General features: G+C 36.6%; 1 protein-coding gene across 1 annotated transcript in view; it reads right to left on the bottom strand.

Annotated features, from left to right (window-relative positions):
• The window catches only part of LOC128594153 (cysteine-rich secretory protein 2-like), a 28673-nt gene extending 17276 nt beyond the window's left edge, over positions 1-11397 (bottom strand). Inside the window, exons 1-5 of the mRNA XM_053602698.1 lie at positions 11326-11397; positions 5631-5747; positions 4586-4673; positions 1594-1739; positions 1101-1198 (exon numbers count right to left, since the gene is read on the bottom strand). Of these exons, the coding sequence (XP_053458673.1) occupies positions 1101-1198; positions 1594-1739; positions 4586-4673; positions 5631-5747; positions 11326-11394 (518 nt within the window). The 5' untranslated portion in view covers positions 11395-11397. The remainder of the gene's footprint in view (positions 1-1100; positions 1199-1593; positions 1740-4585; positions 4674-5630; positions 5748-11325) is intronic.
• Positions 11398-22123: the final 10726 nt, after the last annotated feature.

Genomic DNA, 22123 nt, shown 5'->3' with positions numbered 1-22123 from the left:
GGAGTAGGGCGCCAGCCTCATATACTGGGAGTGGTGGGTTCGAACCCGGCCCCAGCCAAAATCTGCAAAAAAAAAAAAAAAATGTCCTGGAAGTTCTCTCTTTTCCTCATTATTCATTCCAACTGCTATTTTAATAACTAGCTTCAGTTACCCTTCTCTGAGGGCCAGAGAGTGTGTTTGGGTGCCTTCATTCAGGGCCTTTCAGTGTTCTCTACTTAAACCATAATATACTTGCAGTAAAATAGCTTTGGAAGTAAGACTTATCAAACTGGAATGCTACATTGCTTAGGCCGTCTACCATTTCAAAATACATTCTGTAATATGTTTTGTTTTGCACACTCCCCACCCTCTTATGGTAAAGAATTTCAAACATTAAAAAATTTAAAAACTAACAAGATATGTTATAAATGTCTTTAATATATCTGTAAGACTTTTTATGGATAACTTTAAACATATTATTTAATCAAGGGGCATGTTTTCTGCTACATTTAAAGAATTTAAATGATAGTTGTGGAGTTTTACATGAAAAATTCTGAGAAGCAAGACTGAGGATATTACCTTTCTCTATATTCTGAAATAAACTGAAGATCTCCTTATAAGCTTCTGAGACTCGAATGAATAGGAATCATTTGCAATGGTAATACTATATGCTTTTTTACAAAGATAATCAAGAGTAGAAACATTTGAGCAGAAGGCTAAAATCACAGTATGTCTTGCTCTGTTTGCAATTTCAGCAGCACTTCTTTGCTTAACCAAAAAGCTACTACACTCCTAGAGTGTGAAAATAGCATGAACTGATGATACCAAATCTAGAGAAATGCACACTCCATGCTCCACCTGCTCCTGGGTTAACTTGAGTTGAGGGAAGGCCAAGTGAGAGAAAAGGTGCTGGTTTATAAATTAGAAAAAAGATAACAGATTTTATATGTGAATTGAAGAAGCTGGCTTCTTTTTCTGAGAAGTTGAACATATTTCCAAATATTTATTTCGCCCGTTTACTGATGTGTGCTTTTTCTTCTGGCTTATTTAATACATGAGAATTTTTAAACAATAAATTGCACGTGGAATCACTAGCCTTAAACTCTAAAGGTAATACTTACGCAGGACAATAATGACAAACATAGTAGTATTTTAGGGACTCCTGATTGGGGCAGTAGGCAATTCCACATCCAACGCGGAAAGACGAGTACCACACAAGCTATAAATTTATAAGGGAACAAACACAGGAAAGGACATTAGAAAAGAGGAAAAATTCTTCTTAAAAAGTTGCAAATATAAAAGTGAAAATGTTGCTGTTGTAGTTTATAGCCATATACCTTATAAAATACTTACTGAATGAAAGCATAAGCTTTGAAAATATTACATTTTTATCTGTATTCACTACTTGATCCATTTATATTGGAGGAACAATATAGATTATGCTTCCCTCCCAAGAGTTTTGTAGACCCTGGACTAAAATGACAGCCTACCAAATTGCCTACCAGCCAAACATCAAGATGATATTATACCAATTCAGGTTGTTCCCTCAAATTGACAAGTGGGAGTTGGTTCTAATTTGGAGCAGCTTTCTATAGTAGAGTTCCCTCCTCTTACCTGGGTATAATGTCCAACAGCTCTATTGGGATATTTTTGTCCTACACCATACTCAAAATCTTGGCTTTCATCATACCAATTTTGGATTGCACTTGACCAAGTAGTAGGGTCACTGGACATATAGAGATTCTCACCACATTTTGTAGCTAAAAAGAAACAGATCATTCATAAGGAAAACATTAAAACATAAAATGGCAAAATAAATTGACTTTCAAAGAATGGGCACAAAGTTGCTAAGTGTTGCTGAAAACATAAGGAGGCTACCTCAGTTCCTAATAAGCTTTAATGCTGATTAGAACACAGAGTGGCTTCCCACCCTGTGACTGCCTAAACATGCAGGAATTGGAGAAGCTTAAGACTCCACTCTTCTTTTTTTTTTTTTTGATACCGAGTCTTGCTTTCTCACCCAGGCTGGAGTGCAGTGGCTCAATCACAGTTCACTACACTTCAGATGCCTGAGTTCTAGTAACCCTGCATTAGCCTCCTAGGTAGCTAGGACTACGAGTGCATGACACAACACTCAGGTAACTTTAAAAATTTTTGTAGAGATGGGGTCTTGTTATGTTGCTCAGGCTGGTCTCAAACACCTGGTGTAAAGTGATCCTCTTGCCTTGGCATCCCAAAGTGATGGGATTACAGGCATGACACAGTGTGGCCAGAAGAGATTTAAAAGTTTTTCTTTCTCTGGATTGTCAAAAATGAAATGCATTCATTTGCTAAATTATTTTTTTTTAGAGACACAGTCTTACTTTGTCACCCTCGGTAGAATGTCATAGCGTCACAGCTCACAGCAACCTCCAGCTCTTGGGCTTAGGCGATTCTCTTGCTTCAGCCTCCCGAGTAGCTGGGACCACAGGTGCCCGCCACAATGCCTGGCTATTTTTTGCTGCAGTTTGGCCAGGGACGGGTTTGAACCTGACACCCTCAGTACAAGGGCCAGCACCCTACTCACTGAGACACAGGTGCTGCCCCATTTGCTAAATTCTTTACATGCGTATGCCTCATGTGTGCTCAGACTTATGTTATGAAATTGCAAATGGCAGTGGTCAACTCTCAGACTTTCTCTCTTGCTCTTATAACCCTCACTGGAGACTTTGTAGGTGTAGGACCCTGAATAAATGTTTATGATTTTATGTGAAGTTCCAAAAAAACCAGCTCTTTAGGCAGTTTTTAAGAGTACCAAGCCAGAGACAAGCAACACAAGCATGGATGACAGTTTAAAAATTTTGTGATACTTTGCTAAGAAGAATATGTTCCAGCTCCATCCATGTAAACATGAAAGAGGTAAAGTCTCCATCTTTCTTTAAGGCTGCATAATATTCCATGGTATACATATACCACAATTTATGAATCCATTCGTGGATGTCAAATTGTTTATAAAACCAATGTATGGTGCCCCATGATCACATTAATGTACACAGCTATGATTTAATATTAATTAAAAAAAAAAAAGAATAGGGGGAAGGGGGAAAGGGAGGGGAGGAAGTGGGGAGGTGAGCCCGAGGAAGGGTGATTGGTGGGATTACACCTGCGGTGCATCTTACAAGGGTACATGTGAAACTTAGTAAATATAGAATGTAAATGTCTTAACACAATAACTAAGAAAATGCCAGGAAGGCTATGTTAACCAGTGTGATGAAAATGTGTCAAACGGTATAAAACAGTGTATGGTGCCCCATGATCGCATTAATGTACACAGCTATGATTTAATAAAAAAAAAATTAAAAATAAAAAAATTTAAAGAATGTAATAACCCAGTAAAAAAATAAAATAAAAATTTTGTGATTCTTTCCTTAACCAGGAAATCAGAATATCAAAACCCAAATTCTTCTCAGAGAGTCAGGCAGGAAGTATCTGATGGTCTAGTAACATTTCCCTATTTTTTGTAAGCTTTCACTTAATATTTACATTTTAGTGGTTTGAAGTGCTGCTTAAAGATAGTGTTAAGACATTCTTGCATATCTACTTTCATAGAGAAGACAGAAATGGTCTTGAACCTTCAAGACTATTTGTTTCAATATTCAAAGGAATGTAGTCATCTCTATTTATAATTTCATTATTATTACAGCATCAACAATATATAAAAATAGTTTGACGGAAATAATATGTATATTATTTACTACTTTCAAGTTGGGCTCGCCTATATGTATGTCATTCTTGATAATGTAAGTCAATACATAGTATTTTTTATAAAGTTCATGCATATAAATTTTATTTCCTCAAAGGTTTTATAATTTTTTTTTGCAGTTTTTGGCCAGGCTGGGTTTGAACCTGCCACCTCTGGCACAGGGGGCCAGCACCCTACTCCATTGAGCCATAGGCGCTGCCCATTTTTATAATTTTTTATAACTTTTTTTGAATCTGCTATAGTATTCCATACCTTGTGGCACCTAGTTTAAACCAAAATCCTTGACTATGTCATATAAAACATTTTAAAATCAATCAACAGACTCAAAATATTATTTTTATGTGAATTCTGAATATAATTTTTATGATGATTTAAAAAGTTAAATATTTCTAGAGCACAACTCAGAAATAACTCAAGATAAAATTTGATATATTTTATGCATACAAAATATAGATTTTAAAACATCAGACAGCTACGTAAAATTACAAAAAGGGCAGTGAATTAGAAATCAGAAAGCCTGGTTAAAAATTTCTAGTATGCCATTATTCCGAGTTGTGTTCTTAGATAAGTCACTTTTCTTTCAAATCCTAGCTTTCTAATCTTTAAAACTGCCAAAAAAAAAAAGAAAGAAAAAGGATGCTATGTGACTTGCTCTTTACACTGGTGAGCTGGTTGAGAGAAGAAAATGATATTGAGAAATAATTTTCATAAGATAAGCAATTAACAAGCACATAATTATTCTTACTGTAATTATCCCTCTGTTTAAAAAGATAGCAGTGCAAGTAATATTTTTTCTCAGTCTTCTCATTGCAATGTCCTGCAATTGGCCATTATCACTTTTTTTTTATTTACTAATTTACATACTGGTTTTTCGTTCCTCCGGATTGCTGTGTTCTAAAGTGCACTTATTTGCCCACTTTTGAGCATTTGTTGCTGCTTCTGCGTTCCATTCCTAAATGTCACAAGAAAACAAAATACACTGAATGAGTCAACGAATGAAGCATGTATTTTACATTCTGCTTGGTAGGTTGATTTGCACTACTTAAAACTTCTGCGGATATATTATCTAATTATTACTGTTACAAAAGTCTTTTTGTTTGTTTTTGATGTGTTTTCATCTCTCCCAGAGCCAGTTTCCACATGATGAAAAGTTCATAGGTATCCTTAAAGAGCAAAATATCTCTGACAATAATAATATGTGGCTATTCGTAATGGCTCAGCAGCCACACCTAGGATTTTTAGTAACGGTGCTACTCTAAGTATTGATAAGCATGTAAAGTATTCTATTTATATTTTAATAGCAATACGCTGGCCTTGGTTATTCCCAATTTCATAATCTGCAGTTTTCATATCGGAAATTCCTGGCTTATAGGGACTGTGCCCTGGGAAGTGGGCTTTTATTTACATTAACTGATATTGATCCTGAAGTAATGGAGATTTCTTGATTTTCTACTAGGAAAGATACAGAACAAAAAAAATGTAATGGCTTCACGCTGGTTGCCTGAAGATTTGGCTTCTAAATCTGCCTTCCCAACTTAATAACCCTGTAATCATACAGTGACCATAATGAGCAATAAGTTAGTGTATACTTTAAAAGAGTAGAACTGGAATTTTCCCAACACAGAAGAAAAAGGATAAATATCTTGAGGTGATGGATACCCTAATTATCCTAATTTGATTACTCACATTTTATGCCTACATCAAAATATCAGATGTATCCTATAAAGATATATTATTATTAGTACCTATATTAATAAAAAAGAAAAGGGTCCAAAAATAACATGTATGGTACTCTTTATGTAATAGTTTAAAAAAAATAGGAAAATAGAGGCAGGACTTTATAAACCACAGACTGCCTGCTCCTTCCACAGCTGGTTCAGGCCTCTTTGCTTACATGGCTGCCTCTTACCATCTTTAGCATGTTGCTGGCAGGTGGAGACACTGCTCTCCTGAGTTCATTGTGTTTAGCTACGATATCTCTTTGCACTTGTGATTGGGTGGTTAATAAAGCAGTAAAAGCTGGATCCTAAAAGAAAATAAAATTAGAATTATTTTTAACACATGTGAAAATTACACATCGTAGTGAAAATTTAATTCAAGAGAACAAAGAACTCTTTAAACAATACTTAATATTTAGTTGTTGCGTAAATGTTAAAGGCAAATATTAGCTGTTAATCATTGACAATGAATGTGAGCCAAAGCTATGACTTTTAAACAAGAAAGTGGTAGATTGATGCTTTCAGAATTGGGAGTAATTCATGACAAATTGAAAATTGTCCTGAGGACCCTAATGCCAGTTTTTGATTTCAAGGCAACTTTCAATAATTTTTTAGATATATGATAAATAATATTTTATAACCACAAAGATACATAAGTAGAACCTTAACACGTATTTATTCACATTTGATCAGGCTGTAACCAGGTGAGGTATGAGTGAAGACGCTTAATTAATCCTAGACATTAAAAGCAAGTTTCCCTAAAAGTGTTTTAAGGAAAGAATGTTCAGGTCCAGTCTAAGTGTGTGCCTCGCATTCAGTATTGTCGGAAAACCACTGTACTTATTATGTAACAGATTGTACCATGTGGCTCAAAAAACAGATTTGTAATACTAAGAAAATCTTTAAGGCAAGTTTGAGGGAGCAAATGCATCTAGGGAATGAACTATTATTGAATTTATTCCTTTTAGTAACAGCAATGTAACTGATAAGTTTATCAAGTGCTGATATTTTTGGTTTATTTTTGTGGCTTTGATTGTGTGTGTGTCTGTGGGATGGGGGTCACCCTGGGGAAGAAGAGGTATGTAAATTTTTGGTTCAAGGTCTAATCATTTTGATGCTTTAAAATTTAAAGTTTAAACTCACACAAGAGTGTGGTATTAATGAATAAGATTTTGCCTATAAGTCTGAAAGAACAGGCCTCTTACAGATTTCCTCTGATACCTGGGGGTAAGTTATCCTTCCCGTCTCCCACACTGAGTTCCCTTAATGCTCTCAAAGTACTGCCAACATAGGTCTGACCACATTTGATTGTCATTATCTACCATCTTCCCTTTCCCCCTCCTGCTTTTACTTCTTAACGGTAAGGACCATTAGTAAATGCCATTGTACCACTGGGTCTGGCACAACTGAGTCCTCAGTTGGAAACAACGCCCTTGCATTCTAATTACCGCCAATCTCTGCATTACATCAAAGTGTACAAATATTATAGTGTCCCTAGTTATTTTCTATTCAAATAAAAATCTGCTTAAAGTATTTCAAAACACATAAAGTTAGGTTTCTGAGCAAAAAAGACAGTTGTTTCCTGATTCTCACCTCATCTTGCTTTATAGATTAAAATTCTACAGACAAAGAGCTGTATTTTTTATGAGGACTAATGAAGCTTTCATGGTATGATTACAAGTCTTAAAAGGGTTTTAAAATGAATAAAACATACGTGTCTTTCTTTAAAAATTTATAGTAGAGGGGTGTTAGGGTGTACAGAAATAATTACAATACCATATGATAATAAACCGATAGGATCCACAAAAGACAGAGGATGAAAGGATCAATTCTTCTTGTTTGCAGTCGTGCAAGGATTCACAAAAGATGATTCTGGACTAGGATTTTGAAAGATCAATAGCATTTTCTAACTCAGAAAATTACATTAGGCAGAGCATAGGTAAAGCATCCAATCAGTAAGCATTTGTGGTATGAAAGATTGAATGAAATTTCACCTTTTTTTTTTTTTTTTTGCAGTTTTCAGCTGGGGCTGGGTTTGAACCCGCCACCTCTGGCATATGGGCTTGGCACCCTACTCTGTTGAGCCACAGGCACCGCCCATGAAATTTCACTTTTTATAATTTTTTAAATGAAGACCAGGAGATAATCCAGAGAGGTTAAAGTGGATTAGAAAAGGCCATGAAAAAAGTGTTTTGGGGAAAGAAATAGAAAAAATGGCTAATTATTTGAATGATTTCCTAAAATGATCTCTACATTGCTAATGATTATGATAACACAATTGCTTGTATTTCTTAATGACAAGAAAGGTTTGAACCAAGTGTCAGAATTCTCCAGCTGAAGAGTCCTAGCTAGTCCAGTGTGCCCAGAGGTAAAGGAAAGTGTGAGAATAAACAGCAAAGCCTGAAGCTCCCCACATCCAGAAGCTACCTGGCCAGGAGGCGGGCACTGTTTGGGACTCCCTGAAGTCCCATGACTCATTCAGGCACCTGACGGGTCTGAACCAAGTGACTTGCTCCACCACTGACTGTGATCCTGCAGTATGCCCAGGCATCTGCCAAGAACCACAAACTTCCCAGGAGCAGATTAAGGTCCCATGACCTGTCCAGATACCTGTCAATGTCCTGAATCCACACAGCACCCACAAAGGTCCTGTATCCCAGTCAGGCATTGGACGAGATCCCATGACATGCACCGGTATCTATTATTGTCCTGCAATCCGCCCCACTTCTAGCTGAAGTCCCATGATACGCTCAGGAGCCCACCAATGTCCCATAACCTACCTTCATGAAGAGGGACTTGTCTCATCCCCTGCCTCAGATTTCAACAGTGGCCTAGGGACTAATCCACCAATTTGAGCAACTATCTCTCAGTGCCACTTGGGCTGTGACAACAACGGGGAAATGGGATGAGATATAGAAGAACAGCTGTATTACAGGCTGGCTGTACATCCACCCATCTCCTGCCAGGTCAATCCTCTGAAGTAGGACACAAAAGTTTTACCCAGGGATTTCTCCTCATCATTAAGTAGTAGAGTGCCTAGCAATGGAGAACAGGTGCGCCACCAACCTATCACCCCTAAACTGAGAGAAGAGGTTTCAGATAAGAAGAAACCAGCAAAAAGTACTCAGGAAACCTGAAAGAACAAGCTAGTTTAAACCTGCAAAGGTTCACAGTCATGCAGTTCCATAGCAATGGACCCAACCACAAGAAAATTGCTGAAATCTCAGAAATAGAATATGAATGGCAAGCAAGGTGAATATATGTGAAGAGAAAGATGAAAACTAACAAAAAGTAAAAAAAAAGAAAAATATTTAGGACCTGAATGAAAAATATGAAAAACTCACTAAAGAGACAGAGGATATAATAAAGGGTATAACAGAACTTAATGAAATGAATCATTTAGGGAATTAAAAAATATAGCAGAAAGCTTAGACAACAGACTAGATCAAACAGAAAAAAGAATCTCAGAGCTTCAATAGAAGTCTTTTGTACTAACTCAGTCAATGATGTAGGAAAAAAAATAAAAAATAAAAATCACAAAGAGAAATATGGGGCTATGTGAAATATGGGACTATCCTAGAGGGAGAAAAAAAAACATGGGAAGACCTATTTGAGTGAATTACTGAGGAGAACTTTCCTGATATTGAGAGGTTCAGATATCCAGATACGAAATGGTTCTCTAACACCAGGAAGGTTCATAGCACACAGGACATGTCTAAGACATGAGAGAATTACTAAGTCGAAGTATATCTTCATTTATCGAACCATAAAATATATATTCCTAAGTTACCTCCAGTATATTAATGCTAACTTATACTCACACAAGCCTTATCAAGTGTTCCTTTTCCTCTTCCTTTGAAAATACTGCTATTCTAATTGTAAACATTTTTAGCTAATTTCAAAGGCAAAGAACCCATATTTAATTATCAACAAAGCTGAAAGTTTCCATGTGTTTACTGGTCATTTGTGTATATCACATGTGATTTGACTATTGTCTTTGCCTATTTCTTTCCTGGTGCTTGTCTTTTATTGATTAACAAGTACTCTTTATATATCAAATTATCTGTCATATATAACATAAGTAATCCTGCACTTTGTTCTTTGCCCTTAAATGAATTATGGCTTTAAAAATACAGAAGTTTTCAATGTTTTAAAAAAATTACACATAATCAGTAATCTGGCCACAGCAATCTTAAGTAAAATGAAGGAGAAAATTCTAGAATCTACAAGATGAAAGCAATAACTAACCTATAAGGGAATAACTAACCTATAAGGGAAAACTCATCCATAACCAAAATAATGTGATAGTGGTATAGAAGTAGAGATATAGGTGAGTGAAACAGAACAGAGAACCCAGAAATAAAACCTATAGTCAACTGATCTTTGGAGTTTTGTTGTTGCTGTTGTTTGTCTCACTCTGTTGTCCTGGGTAGAATGCAATGACATCATCATAGCTCACAGCAACCTGAAATGCTTGGGTTCAAGTAATCCTCTGGCCTCAGCCTCCTAAATAGGTAGGAATACAGGTGCCTGCCATGACACCTGGCTAGTTCTTTCTATTTTCATGGGGTCTCACTCTTGCTCAGGCTGGTCTCCAACTCCTGAGCTCAAGTGATCCACCTGCCTTGGCCTCCCAGAGGGCTAGTGAGCCACTGTGCCTGCCACAATTGATCTTTGAAAAAGCAGACAATAGCATACATCTGGAACATGAATCCCTATTCCATAAGTGGTGCTGGGGAAAGTGAAAAAAACATATACACAAGGAAACAGGACTCCTATCTCTTGCCATATACAAATATGAATTCAAGGTGAATAAAAGACTTTAATGTAAGTTATGAAACCTTAAAAACGCTAGAAGAAAACATAGGAAAAACTCATTTAGACACTGGCCTAGGCAAAAAAGTATGGCTAAGACTCCAAAGGTAGTAAAAGTAAATAGATGGGGAAAAAAATTTGATATTTATTTAAATAATATATTTTATTTGTAATGAGTTAAGTGGTTGTCCCTAAAAAGATACATCCTAATCTCAGAACCTGATCTTGTTTGGAAAAAACATTTTTTTTTTCGTAGATGTAACTAAGGATTATCTCAAGATGAGATTATTCTACATTATCCAAGTGGGCCCTGAATCTAATGACAAGCATAGTTAAAAGAGACACACAGAGGGTGGTGCCTGTGGCTCAAGGAGTAGGGCGCCGGTCCCATATGCCGGAGGTGGCGGGTTCAAACCTAGCCCTGGCCAAAAACCAAAAAAAAAAAAAAGAGACACACAGACAGGAGAAGGTAACATAAGGATTGAAGCACAGATGTAGTAGTGACGCAGCCACAAGCCAGGGAACCCTAAGCTTTGGCAGCAGCCATCAGATCCTAGAAGAAAGGCCTAGGATGGATTCCTCTGAAATCCTCCAGAAGGAGGGCAGCTCTGCAGGTGCCTTGATTTCAGACTTCCTGGTCTCCTGTATTCCAGGAAGAATACATTTCTGTTGTTTTAAACCTCAAAGCTTGCAGTAATTTGTTACAAGAGCCCTAAGAACCTAATATATTATTTAACTAAGTATCAAAAATATTATCATTTCATCATGTATTCAATATAAAAGTTATTTATGAGATATTTTCTTGTTTTTGTTCTAAATCTTTAAAATCTGGTGAGTATCTTGCAGTACATCTGGTTTGCTCAAGCCTCATTTCAGATGTTCAATAGCCACATGTGGCTGGTGGCTACTCTACATGTAAATAGAAACAGCACAACCTTAGCCTTTGACCACAAGAACGGTGTTAAGTTTCAAGTGACAATGAGAGGTCTGTGACGTACCACACTCTTGAAACAGCTTGCCATCCCCAAAAGTTTCTAACTAGCTCTGAGAGATTTTCCATTTTAACCTTACCTTTCCTTCAGTGGGTAAAGATAGAAGCAGTGTGGTAACCAGAAACAGCAGCACTGGTAGTAGAGCCATTGATGGAAACTAAGTCAAAAACAAAAAACGATCTGCATTGAAACGAGAAGCATTTAATACAAGGATTTCTGACCATTACAATGGTTTTGGTTATCCCAAAGGAACTGTGATTCCCAAACTCATTAATAACGTGGCAAAAGGAGAATTGCCATATAGTGCCAGTAGGATCATAGTAGAACCAATCTTGCCTCTGATAGAAAAAAAAAAAAAAACCTTAAGAATTTGATTAATGCCCCTGAGATATATCTAGGAAGGTTAGGGACCTACTCCCCCTTCTTTTTGCCTCGTTTTTTGCCTTTACCCTATCAAAAAATAATGTGGAGGAAGCAGACTCCTTCACTGGCTTCCATTATTCATTTCAATTTTTTGGTAAAGTTTATTTTCAATATGTACTATGTCTTGATTTGCTATTCTCTATGAAATATAGAACTATCTTTACTTTTATTTATGCCAGACTATAATCAAGATTTCAAGGTTGTGCCTGCATAGACATAATATTTGTGTATGTTTTCAAATTTCCCTGGATAGAAAAATAAAAATGCCATTAAGGTGTTGAAAATACAGCCCATTCAAGTTTTCTCAATCCATCATTTAGTACAAAGGTTGTTTAATATTGTCATTATCTTTGAAAAAAATAAAAAGACACTCAGCATTTGATTGCCTATGTTGTTCTTTCTCAATATGCCAAAAAAAAAAAAAAAAAACAGTATTTCCTCAGTATTTTACTGGTTAACCCCAGTAAAGCTTATGTGTTTCCCTGTATCCCTCTAATGCTGTGCCAATAAAAGGGAGAGAAGCGAACATTTATTGGTGGTTCATGGTAAAATATGATGTATAAACATTGAGTATGACTATATTATGTATTTCACAGATGGAAAAATTAAGGCTTAGAACAATTAACCTACGCCAATGGTCAAGTTGTTAGATAAGGTCAGAAACTAGTCTTCCTCCAATTATGACTTCAAAGTCAATACTTATGGAAAAGAACATAGTTTCAAGTGGGATAAATCACTGTTGCAGCCCACTGGAGACCCTATATTTTTATTTCAATAATTCCTCTGTAAATATTATAGTTATATAGAAATATTATAGTTATAATATTTAACTATCCATTAAAAGTAGTACACATCATTAATAGGGACATATATGCAGCATACTTCAAATAGCCATCCATTTTTCATTTTTCCATTACATGTAGTTTTAGCATAATTGTTTCAAGGTCTCAAAAATGCAAATTATTTATATAATACTATTTATGTTTAGAACAAAACCATGTCATCTTGGTTCTCCTAACGTGCCTAGAGGAGGATCGTGGTGTATAGGTTCATAAACCTAAAATCAGAGAACAGTGACTATTCAAAATGAAGATAAAAAGAATAACATCATAGAATCCTTAATTTCATGTTAGAGACTTAAAATTTTACTAAACTGTTTAGCACTTTATACTTCACTGTATTAATTTGATTCTATCATTAAGACCATAATCTCCTTTTGAGATTAGATTGTCTTTCAAGGTGTTGATATTTCTTTGAACACTAACAAAAAGTGGAGTTCTTAAACTTTTTGAAGAAGTATTTACCTGGAAAATCACAACATATTTTACAGACTCCCAATCTTTTATCTAGGGGTTCAACCTATCCACTTTTCGTTTGTTTTTGATACACTCTCCCTCTGTTCCCCAAGCAAGAGTACCATGCTGTAAGTATAGCTCACAGCAACCTGGGTTCAAGCAATCCTCCTACCTCAGCCTCCCAAGTAACTGGGACTATAGACACCCACCCCAAAGTCCTATTAATTTTTCTATTTTTAGTAGAGCTGCTCTTGTTCAAGCTGATCTCCACCTCCTGATATCAAGCCATTCTCCTTCCTCATCCTCTCAGAGTGCTGGGATTAGACGTGTGTGCAACGCTGCCCAGCCTAACCTACATACTCTTTACAAGATCGTTTCTACAAGCACCGTTCCACGCTGTGAGCATTAACTAAAGGGATTTGGTGAGGGGGTGTCACATTTTTCTCTTTAAATTTTTAATCCCGGATTAAAAATAGATAACATAAAATCCAGAAGAGTCAAATACTTCAGTTCTAATTGTTATAATTAGTTGTTTCTAATAACTATTAATTCTAAATATTATTAAGAAACTAAAGTTCTTAATTTGACCTAGTGAAAGGCGAAGTTTCGAAATGACTTCAATTTTCTAATAATTCAGTGGGTTTCACGTTAATATTTAGTAGAATAATTTGCCTTTTAAGAGTTTCAATAGGCTAAACATAAAAAAGCATGTTGATAGTCTTTGGCTCATGGGGCTAAGCAATCAAACTGGGCTATCAGTCTGCGGTTGATCAAGGGAGGCACCCAGGAGAGTGCCTGCCTGAAGAGGGGCTAAGGAGCACCTGAAACGCCCTCATCATCTCCCAGAGCTTTCTCCTCTCGTCTGCACCCCATATGCCCAACCCTGCTCATTTCCAATCTCCCAGTTTGCTCTAATATTTACCCTGGCTCCAGAGCACAGATCTTCGTGCTGCTGGGTCCGAGCCAGAGCTGGCTGCTGCTCGCCGCTCAAATGGCCATGGTCAATTCTCCAGGCCACCGGAAGCGAGGGAGGTCATGGGCTTTGTGACGTCAGCGCCATTTTCCTGGTCTGCGGATTCCTCCCCCCACTTTGCTAACCGTGTCAGGACTGCGCTGAGAAAGTGCTACACCTTTTGTGCAAAATAGTGTTCTCTTTTCTCTCATTACTACCAGTTGATGAGGAAAGAGGTCTGTTTGCACGTCTGGGTAGTACCAGGGGGAGGAGAGAGGTAATAACTGGCTTTGGGTTGTCCAGGGGGTGGCTGAAAAAGATGTTTTCCTTCTAACAAGAGTGCCTGAATTAATGCCGATCAGAATTGAAAGACCAAATCGGAGAAGTCCAGAGACACGTCCGTGTGCAGCGCAGCCTTGGTACGAGGGGCGGTGCGCTCAGGGACTCACAGTCAGGTGGGCCGTTGGCAGGGCCTTTCACAAACACGTCGCCTTCCTGTCCCCTTCTTCCCTTGGCAACAGTTTTGTGGTTAGAAAAGTCAAAAAGAGTAACAAGAGCAACTCTTTTAGGAAAAGGCCCAGAATGCTCGGGCATTCTGCTTAAAGTCTGACGGAAATCTAGGCATTGGTTGAACACGCGTTGCCTCTGCACACAGGCCTGAGATGAATAACGTATTGTCCTCTATGCTAAATTGGTTTTAAAATTTAAAAAAGTGAATTACCACATTACCTAGAGAAAGAGGGTTGCTTCGAAAAGATGTTAAATCAAGGATTAACATCCACCGCATTCAGGCTTTCTGTTCCCCAGGCTCTCTGTTCTCTTGCGGGTTGGAGGCTCAAAATTTCTCCAACCCGCAAGATTTAGCGAGGTGCAACTGTAACCCTAAGGATTTGTGGTGTTTCTTGATGCTAAGTGTCATCTTACTTTATCAATATTATAAATTTCAAGTGACTAACACCCAAACATTGTATGAATTCCCTTTTATTACTTATTTCAGTTCATGTGTCTCTAACTAAAAAAAAAAAAAAAATTGGAATTTAAAAGTAATTCGAGATTGCCTGTTACAGCTACATCCAATCGCAGTTCATTCTTGACAATTTGCTTTTCTAGATATTTATAAATCTATCCCCCAAGCTTCTGTCACTTCCATAATAATGTTTTACCATATCTTGCCTACATTATTAATTTAACATTTCAAGAACCTGTATTCACAAAATCTCTGTTCACCTTTGTAGAAACAAGATGGCTTACTGTGTTCTGGTGTTTGCTTTTTTCCATTAAACATTCATTAAGCAGATAAAAATCACACATGCACAAAGAAGAACAAGCACAAAAATCCTTTTCTTAGACCTAATAAAAGCACAACTGATAGTTTACTGCCACCTTGTTGCTGTCAGTGTCATCATCATCATCTAAGTCAAGGCATTCCCACTAGACACAGAATTCTTAAATTCTTTCATGGTCCCTAAGAAGTTTAGCCTAACCCTATCTCTGCACATCCTGGGATAGTAAAGGATGCTTGTCAAGGACCATCTCTGCTAGGTAATTTTGGTATTTTTGTTCTTTCTTGAACATCAACACAGATTGCCCAGGCCTGGCACTGAGGATGTTCTGGGATGGAGCCCAGGCATCAGCATTTTGTAAAAGCTCCCCTGGTCATTCCAATGATCAAGGCACTGATACCTGGGCTCTCTCCCAGAAAGAGTGACTCTGAATCTCTGGGGTTCAAGGTCTGGAAGAAAAGCAATTCTTTCTTAATCCTTTGATAGTCTACCATTTACTGTGAATACTCATTTTTCATTTTTGGAGATACCATACCTGTAATTATCAACTATTGCCCCAAATGAGAGTAATTTCAATGTTATAGTGTCAGATATTTTTAATGAACATGTATTTGGGGATGTTCCTCTTGGATGTGCCTCTCTCTCCCTCTTTTTTTTTTTGAGACAGAGTCTCAAGCTGTAACCCTGGGTAGAGTATTGTGAGGTGTCATAGCTCACAGCAACCTCTAACTCTTGGGCTTAAGTAATTCTCTTGCCTTAGCCTCCCAAGTAGCTGGGACTACAGGCTCTTGACACAACACCCGACTATTTATTGGTTGCAGTTGTCATTGTTGTTTGGCAGACCTGAGCTGGATTTGAACCTGCCAGCTCCAGTGCTTGTGGCTGATGCCCTAGCTGCTGAGCTATAGGCACTGAACCTGGATGTGCCTATTTTGATTATTGCTAGATCTCAAAAGTCTAACACAATGCTAATTATACAGGTAGCAGTTTGTAAATATGTTTGTTGAGTTAATAAATATTGACCTGACTACGATTCTTTCCTCAAAGACTCATAGTACTATAAGAGATTTATATACACAAATGAGTAAATATCACTACTTGGTAGTGTATTTGAGTGCTAAGTAGGTAGAACAGAAAATGTGTACAGGGTGGCACCTGTGGCTCAGTGAGTAGGGCGCCGGCCCCGTATACCAAGGGTGACAGGTTCAAACCTGCCCCCGGCCAACTGCAACAACAAAAAAATAGCCAGGCGTTGTGGCGGGCACCTGTAGTCCCAGCTACTAAGGAGGCTGAGGCAAGAGAATTGCCTAAACCCAAGAGCGGGAGGTTACTGTGACCTGTGGTGCCATGGCACTCTACCGAGGGTAACAAAATGAGACTCTGTCTCTAAAATAAAAATAAAAATAAAAGAAAAAAAAGAAGAAGAAGAAAATGTGTGCAGAAATTGGTAGTTTTGTGAGTTGATATGATCTGGGTAAAAACCAAATGGTAAGTTAACATTTGAATTGTCTTTAAATAAGGTGTGTGGCTTCATTGGAAGAAAAAAGGTTTGGTATACTTGGTTGAAAGAGTAAAAGCAAACAAATCAATATTTCACAAGGCATATTTAAGTTAAAATGACAGTTGAAAATGTTGGGGAAACTTTGTATAGAAATCTAAGGAGATTAGCTTCTCTGTATAACATGGGAAAGGAATTTCACTGACATTTTGGAAGATTGGGAGATTATATAATCAATATATTATTTCATGAAAGCTATGATGGCACTATGTAGGGTGACTTGCAGAGCTGAGAAATTTATGGCAAGAACAATAACTGAGTGGTGGCAATTCCTCAGATTAATTTTGCAGAAGTAGAAATAGAACAAAAAGATGGGATGTGAAGAGATTTAAAAAATTACAAATTTCATATGAAGAGCAAATCCAGAATAGGCTTGTGAGTTTTGAGCCTACATATGCTGAAAGACTCATGGAAAGAATATTTCCATCATTGACAGGAAGAGTGCGGGTACTACCAAATACTCAGGTAAAATCAAAAGCCAGTGTGTTTTGTGGGGTTAGGGTTAGGGATTGGAAGGACTTGGTTCAAATCTCTACTTTCACTAATGATCTGTGTAACTCAGAAGAAGTAAACTTCTAAGTCTCATAGAGCTTAGTATCTTGAAATTTAAAATGAAAGATTTATGCTAGATGATAAACAATGCCTCTCCAACTTCAAAAATATAAATTTTGCGCATGTGGAGTGGAGTGCAAAATTTTATGCAATCATATCCTATTCTAACTAGATGTTCAGTCTCTCAAAATTATGTGCATGTTTTGCTTCATTGCTGATTGTCATATTATATTATATTACTATACATGCTGAATAGCCTTTTCCAAAATGCTTGGGACCAGAGTGTTTGAGATTTTGGATTTTTTAAGATTTTCAATTATTTGCATTACACTTACTGGTTAAGCATCTCATTCCAAAAATCCAAAATCCAGCACTCTCCACTGAGCTTTCCCTCGAGGTTAATGTGGGTCCTCATAAAGTTTGGAGTTTTAGGGAATTTGGATTTTGGATTTTTGGATTAGGGATACTCAACCAGTACTAGGTTACAGTGACCCAGATAACAATCAGTCTCATACATTTCCATGGTTAATATAATATGAAAAGTCAAAATAATCTATTTTTAATTGTTGTAAGACATATAACATTTTCACCGAGGAAGGAAGAGCAAAAGAATGAAAAGAAATCGCAGACTTAAAAGTACTGTGATTGGGCGGCGCCTGTGGCTCAGTGAGTAGGGCACCAGCCCCATATGCCGAGGATGGCGGGTTCAGACCCAGCCCCGGCCAAACTGCAACCAAAAAATAGCCGGGCGTTGTGGCGGGCGCCTGTAGTCCCAGCTGCTCAGGAGGCTGAGGCAGGAGAATCGCCTAAGCCCAAGAGTTGAGGTTGCTGTGAGCCGTGTGATGTCACGGCACTCTACCGAGGGCGGTACAGTGAGACTCTGTCTCTACAAAAAAAAAAAAGTACTGTGATTGTGTTTGCACCTCTAAAATAATATAAAGGATAAATTAGATAATCTATATGATTCAATTTTAATAAAGATAGAGGTGGAACACAAAAACTAGTTGATGTCGTCAATCTAGAGTATAGTAAGGACAGAAAATTTAGAGGAAGTTTAGATCCGGGGAATACATACTGGCTAAAAATCAAAAAGTAGCATCAAGGTGCAAGGGAATATGTGTAAGAAACTAGAGATCAAAGCAGAATAAAAAGCAAATGTCAGTTAACCAGTTAAGATAACAAGTGGTGCTTTGAAAACTTTGAATTGAAACCAAAATAGAATTCTTTCATACGCTTTCCATACTTACAATTTTCTTTCAACATATTTTCTTCAAAAGAGGCAGAAACATTGAACTTAAATACTTAGATTATACAGGAAATTGGGTTGATGTTGATGATGGCCTTCTTAGAAAGAGGGCAGAAGTCTCTGATGATTCCAATATTATCATTAAGTATAATAAGTTCACTGGTTTCAAAGAGAGGCTAGCTTTGAGTTCTTAGCCACCAAGGAACAAAGCAAAATCTTAGGACTAAGACCACATGTTGGTGATAAGTATTTTTCACTAAAAAGCTCAGTAAAACAAACACTAGCTTCAATTATAGAAAAGGATATTTATTTTCAGAGGTTTAATTTCATTGTCTTCACTTTAGCGTTCATAGGGTATCAAATTTGAAGTAATGAAGGATAAATAGAAAAAAACAAACAAACAAACAAAGGTCTTCATTATACACTTTCACCCTGCCTCTTAGTTCCAGTCTCCAAAAGTAATTATCGATACCAGCTTTTGATGAATCATTCCAGATATATTGTATGCATATGCAAAGATCATATATTCTTATTTGGATAGATGTTTTCCCCTGTGCACCAAAGCTGTTAGGATCAGAAGACTCTTGACAAGACATTGCCCACAAATGTAGCCCAAGGCTTCAGTGAAATGATTATTTGCACATGTTCAGTCTTAGCTGTACATCATCATTACTGTAGATCTTATCAATGAAAACGAGGCAGCAAGTTTGGCTCTTGATACAGAACAAGAGGTACAGAACCCTCTTGATAAAGCAAGTTTGGCTCTTGATACGGAACAAGACAGAAAGCCCTACTGTGTTCTGGGTCACAAATTTTTAAATTAGTTTCAACATATATTTGCTGTTCCCTGTCCTGGTAGATAGCAGCAAAATTATGATCCCCTTCATCATTTTCTTGATGAGCCTTTCTTCTTTCAACATTTCCAGTATTTCACTCCATTCTTTTTGATTGCATGCCTTACATGGTTTCTAAAGAGAAGTTCACTGCAATGCTTATCCTGTTCCTGTGTAGGCAAGATACCCTACCCCTTGTAATAATGTGACATTGCTAAACTTGCTTATGAGTTCTAGCGGCTTTTTCATATATTTCTCTGGATGTTTTACAAAATCATTTTAATTTGCGAATGAAGACAGTTCCTGATTTTGTGAAAACTGTGCCTTTAACTTATTTCTTTATTGCATTGGATGTAACATCAGATGTGAATAGAAGTGGTGCAAACTGACCTGCTTGCCTTGTTCCTGATTGTGGATTCCAGACTGAAAATTGCTGCAATGGTGCTTTCACCTATAAAGTAAGAGAAAGCATAGCCTTCACATCACTTAATTATTGTGTTAAGACATTTATACTTTACTCATAGGCTATGTTAACCAGTTTTATGTAAGCTTTCTAAATTGTATATAAAATCAGCACATTATACTATATAAATGCATTCATGTATATAGTTATGATTTAATAAAAAAAAATTTTAAAGTAAGAGAAAGCACTAAGTGTAAGGTTAACCTGGGGATTGGTTTTGTAGCTGCTCTGTATTAGAATGAGGAGCTTATCTGATCCCTAGTTTTCTGAAACTGGTTTTCATTACACAGTGTTGAAATTTTTCAAGTGCATTTTTTTATATCTTTTGGGATAATCATATAATATCTTTATTTCATTAATATGGTATATCACAGTAACTGATTTTTGAATGATAAAATAACCCTTCCTTCTCAGCATAATCTGACTTTACCATGGTGTATAATTCTTTTTATATGTTTCGTCTACGTTTATGATGAATATTAGGTATGTAGATTTTTTTCTTGTGATATTTTTGTCTGGGTTTGGTGTAGGGTAATACTAGCCTGAATTGAGCGATTGTTTTCTTGTTTTCTGCTATGATATAAACAGAAATATAATGACACTGAAGTTATAAAAACCTCAGTACCTCCATTATGTTATATAAAAACATGTAATGGACATTATATATGTTGATATAATATATGTGACATGTAATCTGGTACAATTTAGCTTAGTCTCTCTTCTAGTCAACAGCCTTTTAAAAATTTTTAAGTTGATATACAATAATTGTACATGTTTATGTGGTCGATAGTGATGTTTCTGTACATATAATGTATAGTGATCAGATCAGGGTAGCCACCTCATTCATCTCAAACTTTTATGATTTCTTAGGGTTGGCAACATCCACTATCCTTACTCTAGTTATTCAAAACTACATATTATATTATTAACTACAGTCACTCTACAGTGCTACAGAGCACTGGTATTTATTCCTCCTATCTAGCTGTAATTTTGTGTATTTTAAGAAATCTCTGTGCCCCTCCCTTCCACCTACACTTCATATCCTCTAGTATCTTTTGTTCTAGTTTTACTTCTGCGGGTTTTTTTTTTTAAGCTTTCATATATGAGTGAGAACATGTGGTATTTAACTTTCCTTTCCTGGAACGTCCTCCAGTTCTATCCATGTTGCTGTGATTGATAAGATTTCATTCTTTTTGATGGCTAAATAGTATTTTCTTTTGTTGGACACCTGGGTTGGTTCCGTATCTTGGCTATTGTTAATAGTGTGAAAATAGACATGGAAATACAGATGTCTCTTCAATACACTGATTTTGTTTTATTGCATACATAAGCAATAGTGGGATAGCTGGATTGTATGGAGTTTTTATTTTTTTGTAGTTTTTGAATAACTTTTATACTGTTCTTTACAATGGCTATACCGGTTTAGATTCCTACTAACAGTGTTTAAGAGTAACCTTTTCTCTGCATCCTGGCCAGCATTTGTTATTTTTTTTTTTTAATGTTTTTGATAATAGTCATCCTAACTGGGGTGAGAGGATACTTACTGTGGCTTTTGGATTTGTTTTTGTGATGATTAGTGAGCACCCTTTCACATATTTGTTTGCTATTTGATTGTCTTCTTTTGAGAAATGTCTGTTCAGCTCATTTCCCCATTTTTTAAATCAGGTTGTGTTTTGAGGTGTTTAAGTTTCTTGTATATTCTGAGTATTAATCCCCTGTGAAATAGTTTGCAAATATTTTTTTCTCGTTCTGCACATTGTCTTTGCACTCTGTTGATTGTTTCCTTTATTGTACAGATGTTTTTAGTTTAGTAATCTCATTTGTTTACTTTTGCTTTTGAGGTTTGATTCCTAGTATCTTTTGCCAGACCAATGACCTGAAGCATTTCCTCTATTTTTTCTTCTAGTAGTTTTAGAGTTTCAGGTCTTACAGTCAGGTCTTCAATTGATTTTGAGTTGACTTTTGTATAGGGTGAGATGTGGGGGCCTAGATTTATTCTGTACACAGATATCCGTTTTTCTCAGCACCATTTATGGAAGAAACTGTTATTTCTCTAACAATTTTTTTTAACAAAAAATTGTTTTGTTTACTATTTCTTTGTGGTGTATTTTGAAGTAAGGTAGTATGATGCATTTGCCTTTGTTCTTTTTGCTCAGGATTGCTTTGACGATTTGGGGTGTTTGGGGGGGTTCCATACAAATTTTAGGATTTTTTCAATTTCTGTGAAAAATGTCATTAGTATTTTGAAAGGGATTGCATTGAAACTGTAGAT

The sequence above is a fragment of the Nycticebus coucang genome, chromosome 9 (genome assembly GCF_027406575.1).
Source record: "Nycticebus coucang isolate mNycCou1 chromosome 9, mNycCou1.pri, whole genome shotgun sequence".
Lineage (NCBI taxonomy): Eukaryota > Metazoa > Chordata > Mammalia > Primates > Lorisidae > Nycticebus > Nycticebus coucang.
Note: the sequence above shows the minus strand (reverse complement) of the source record. Positions and strands in the feature narration are given on the sequence as shown.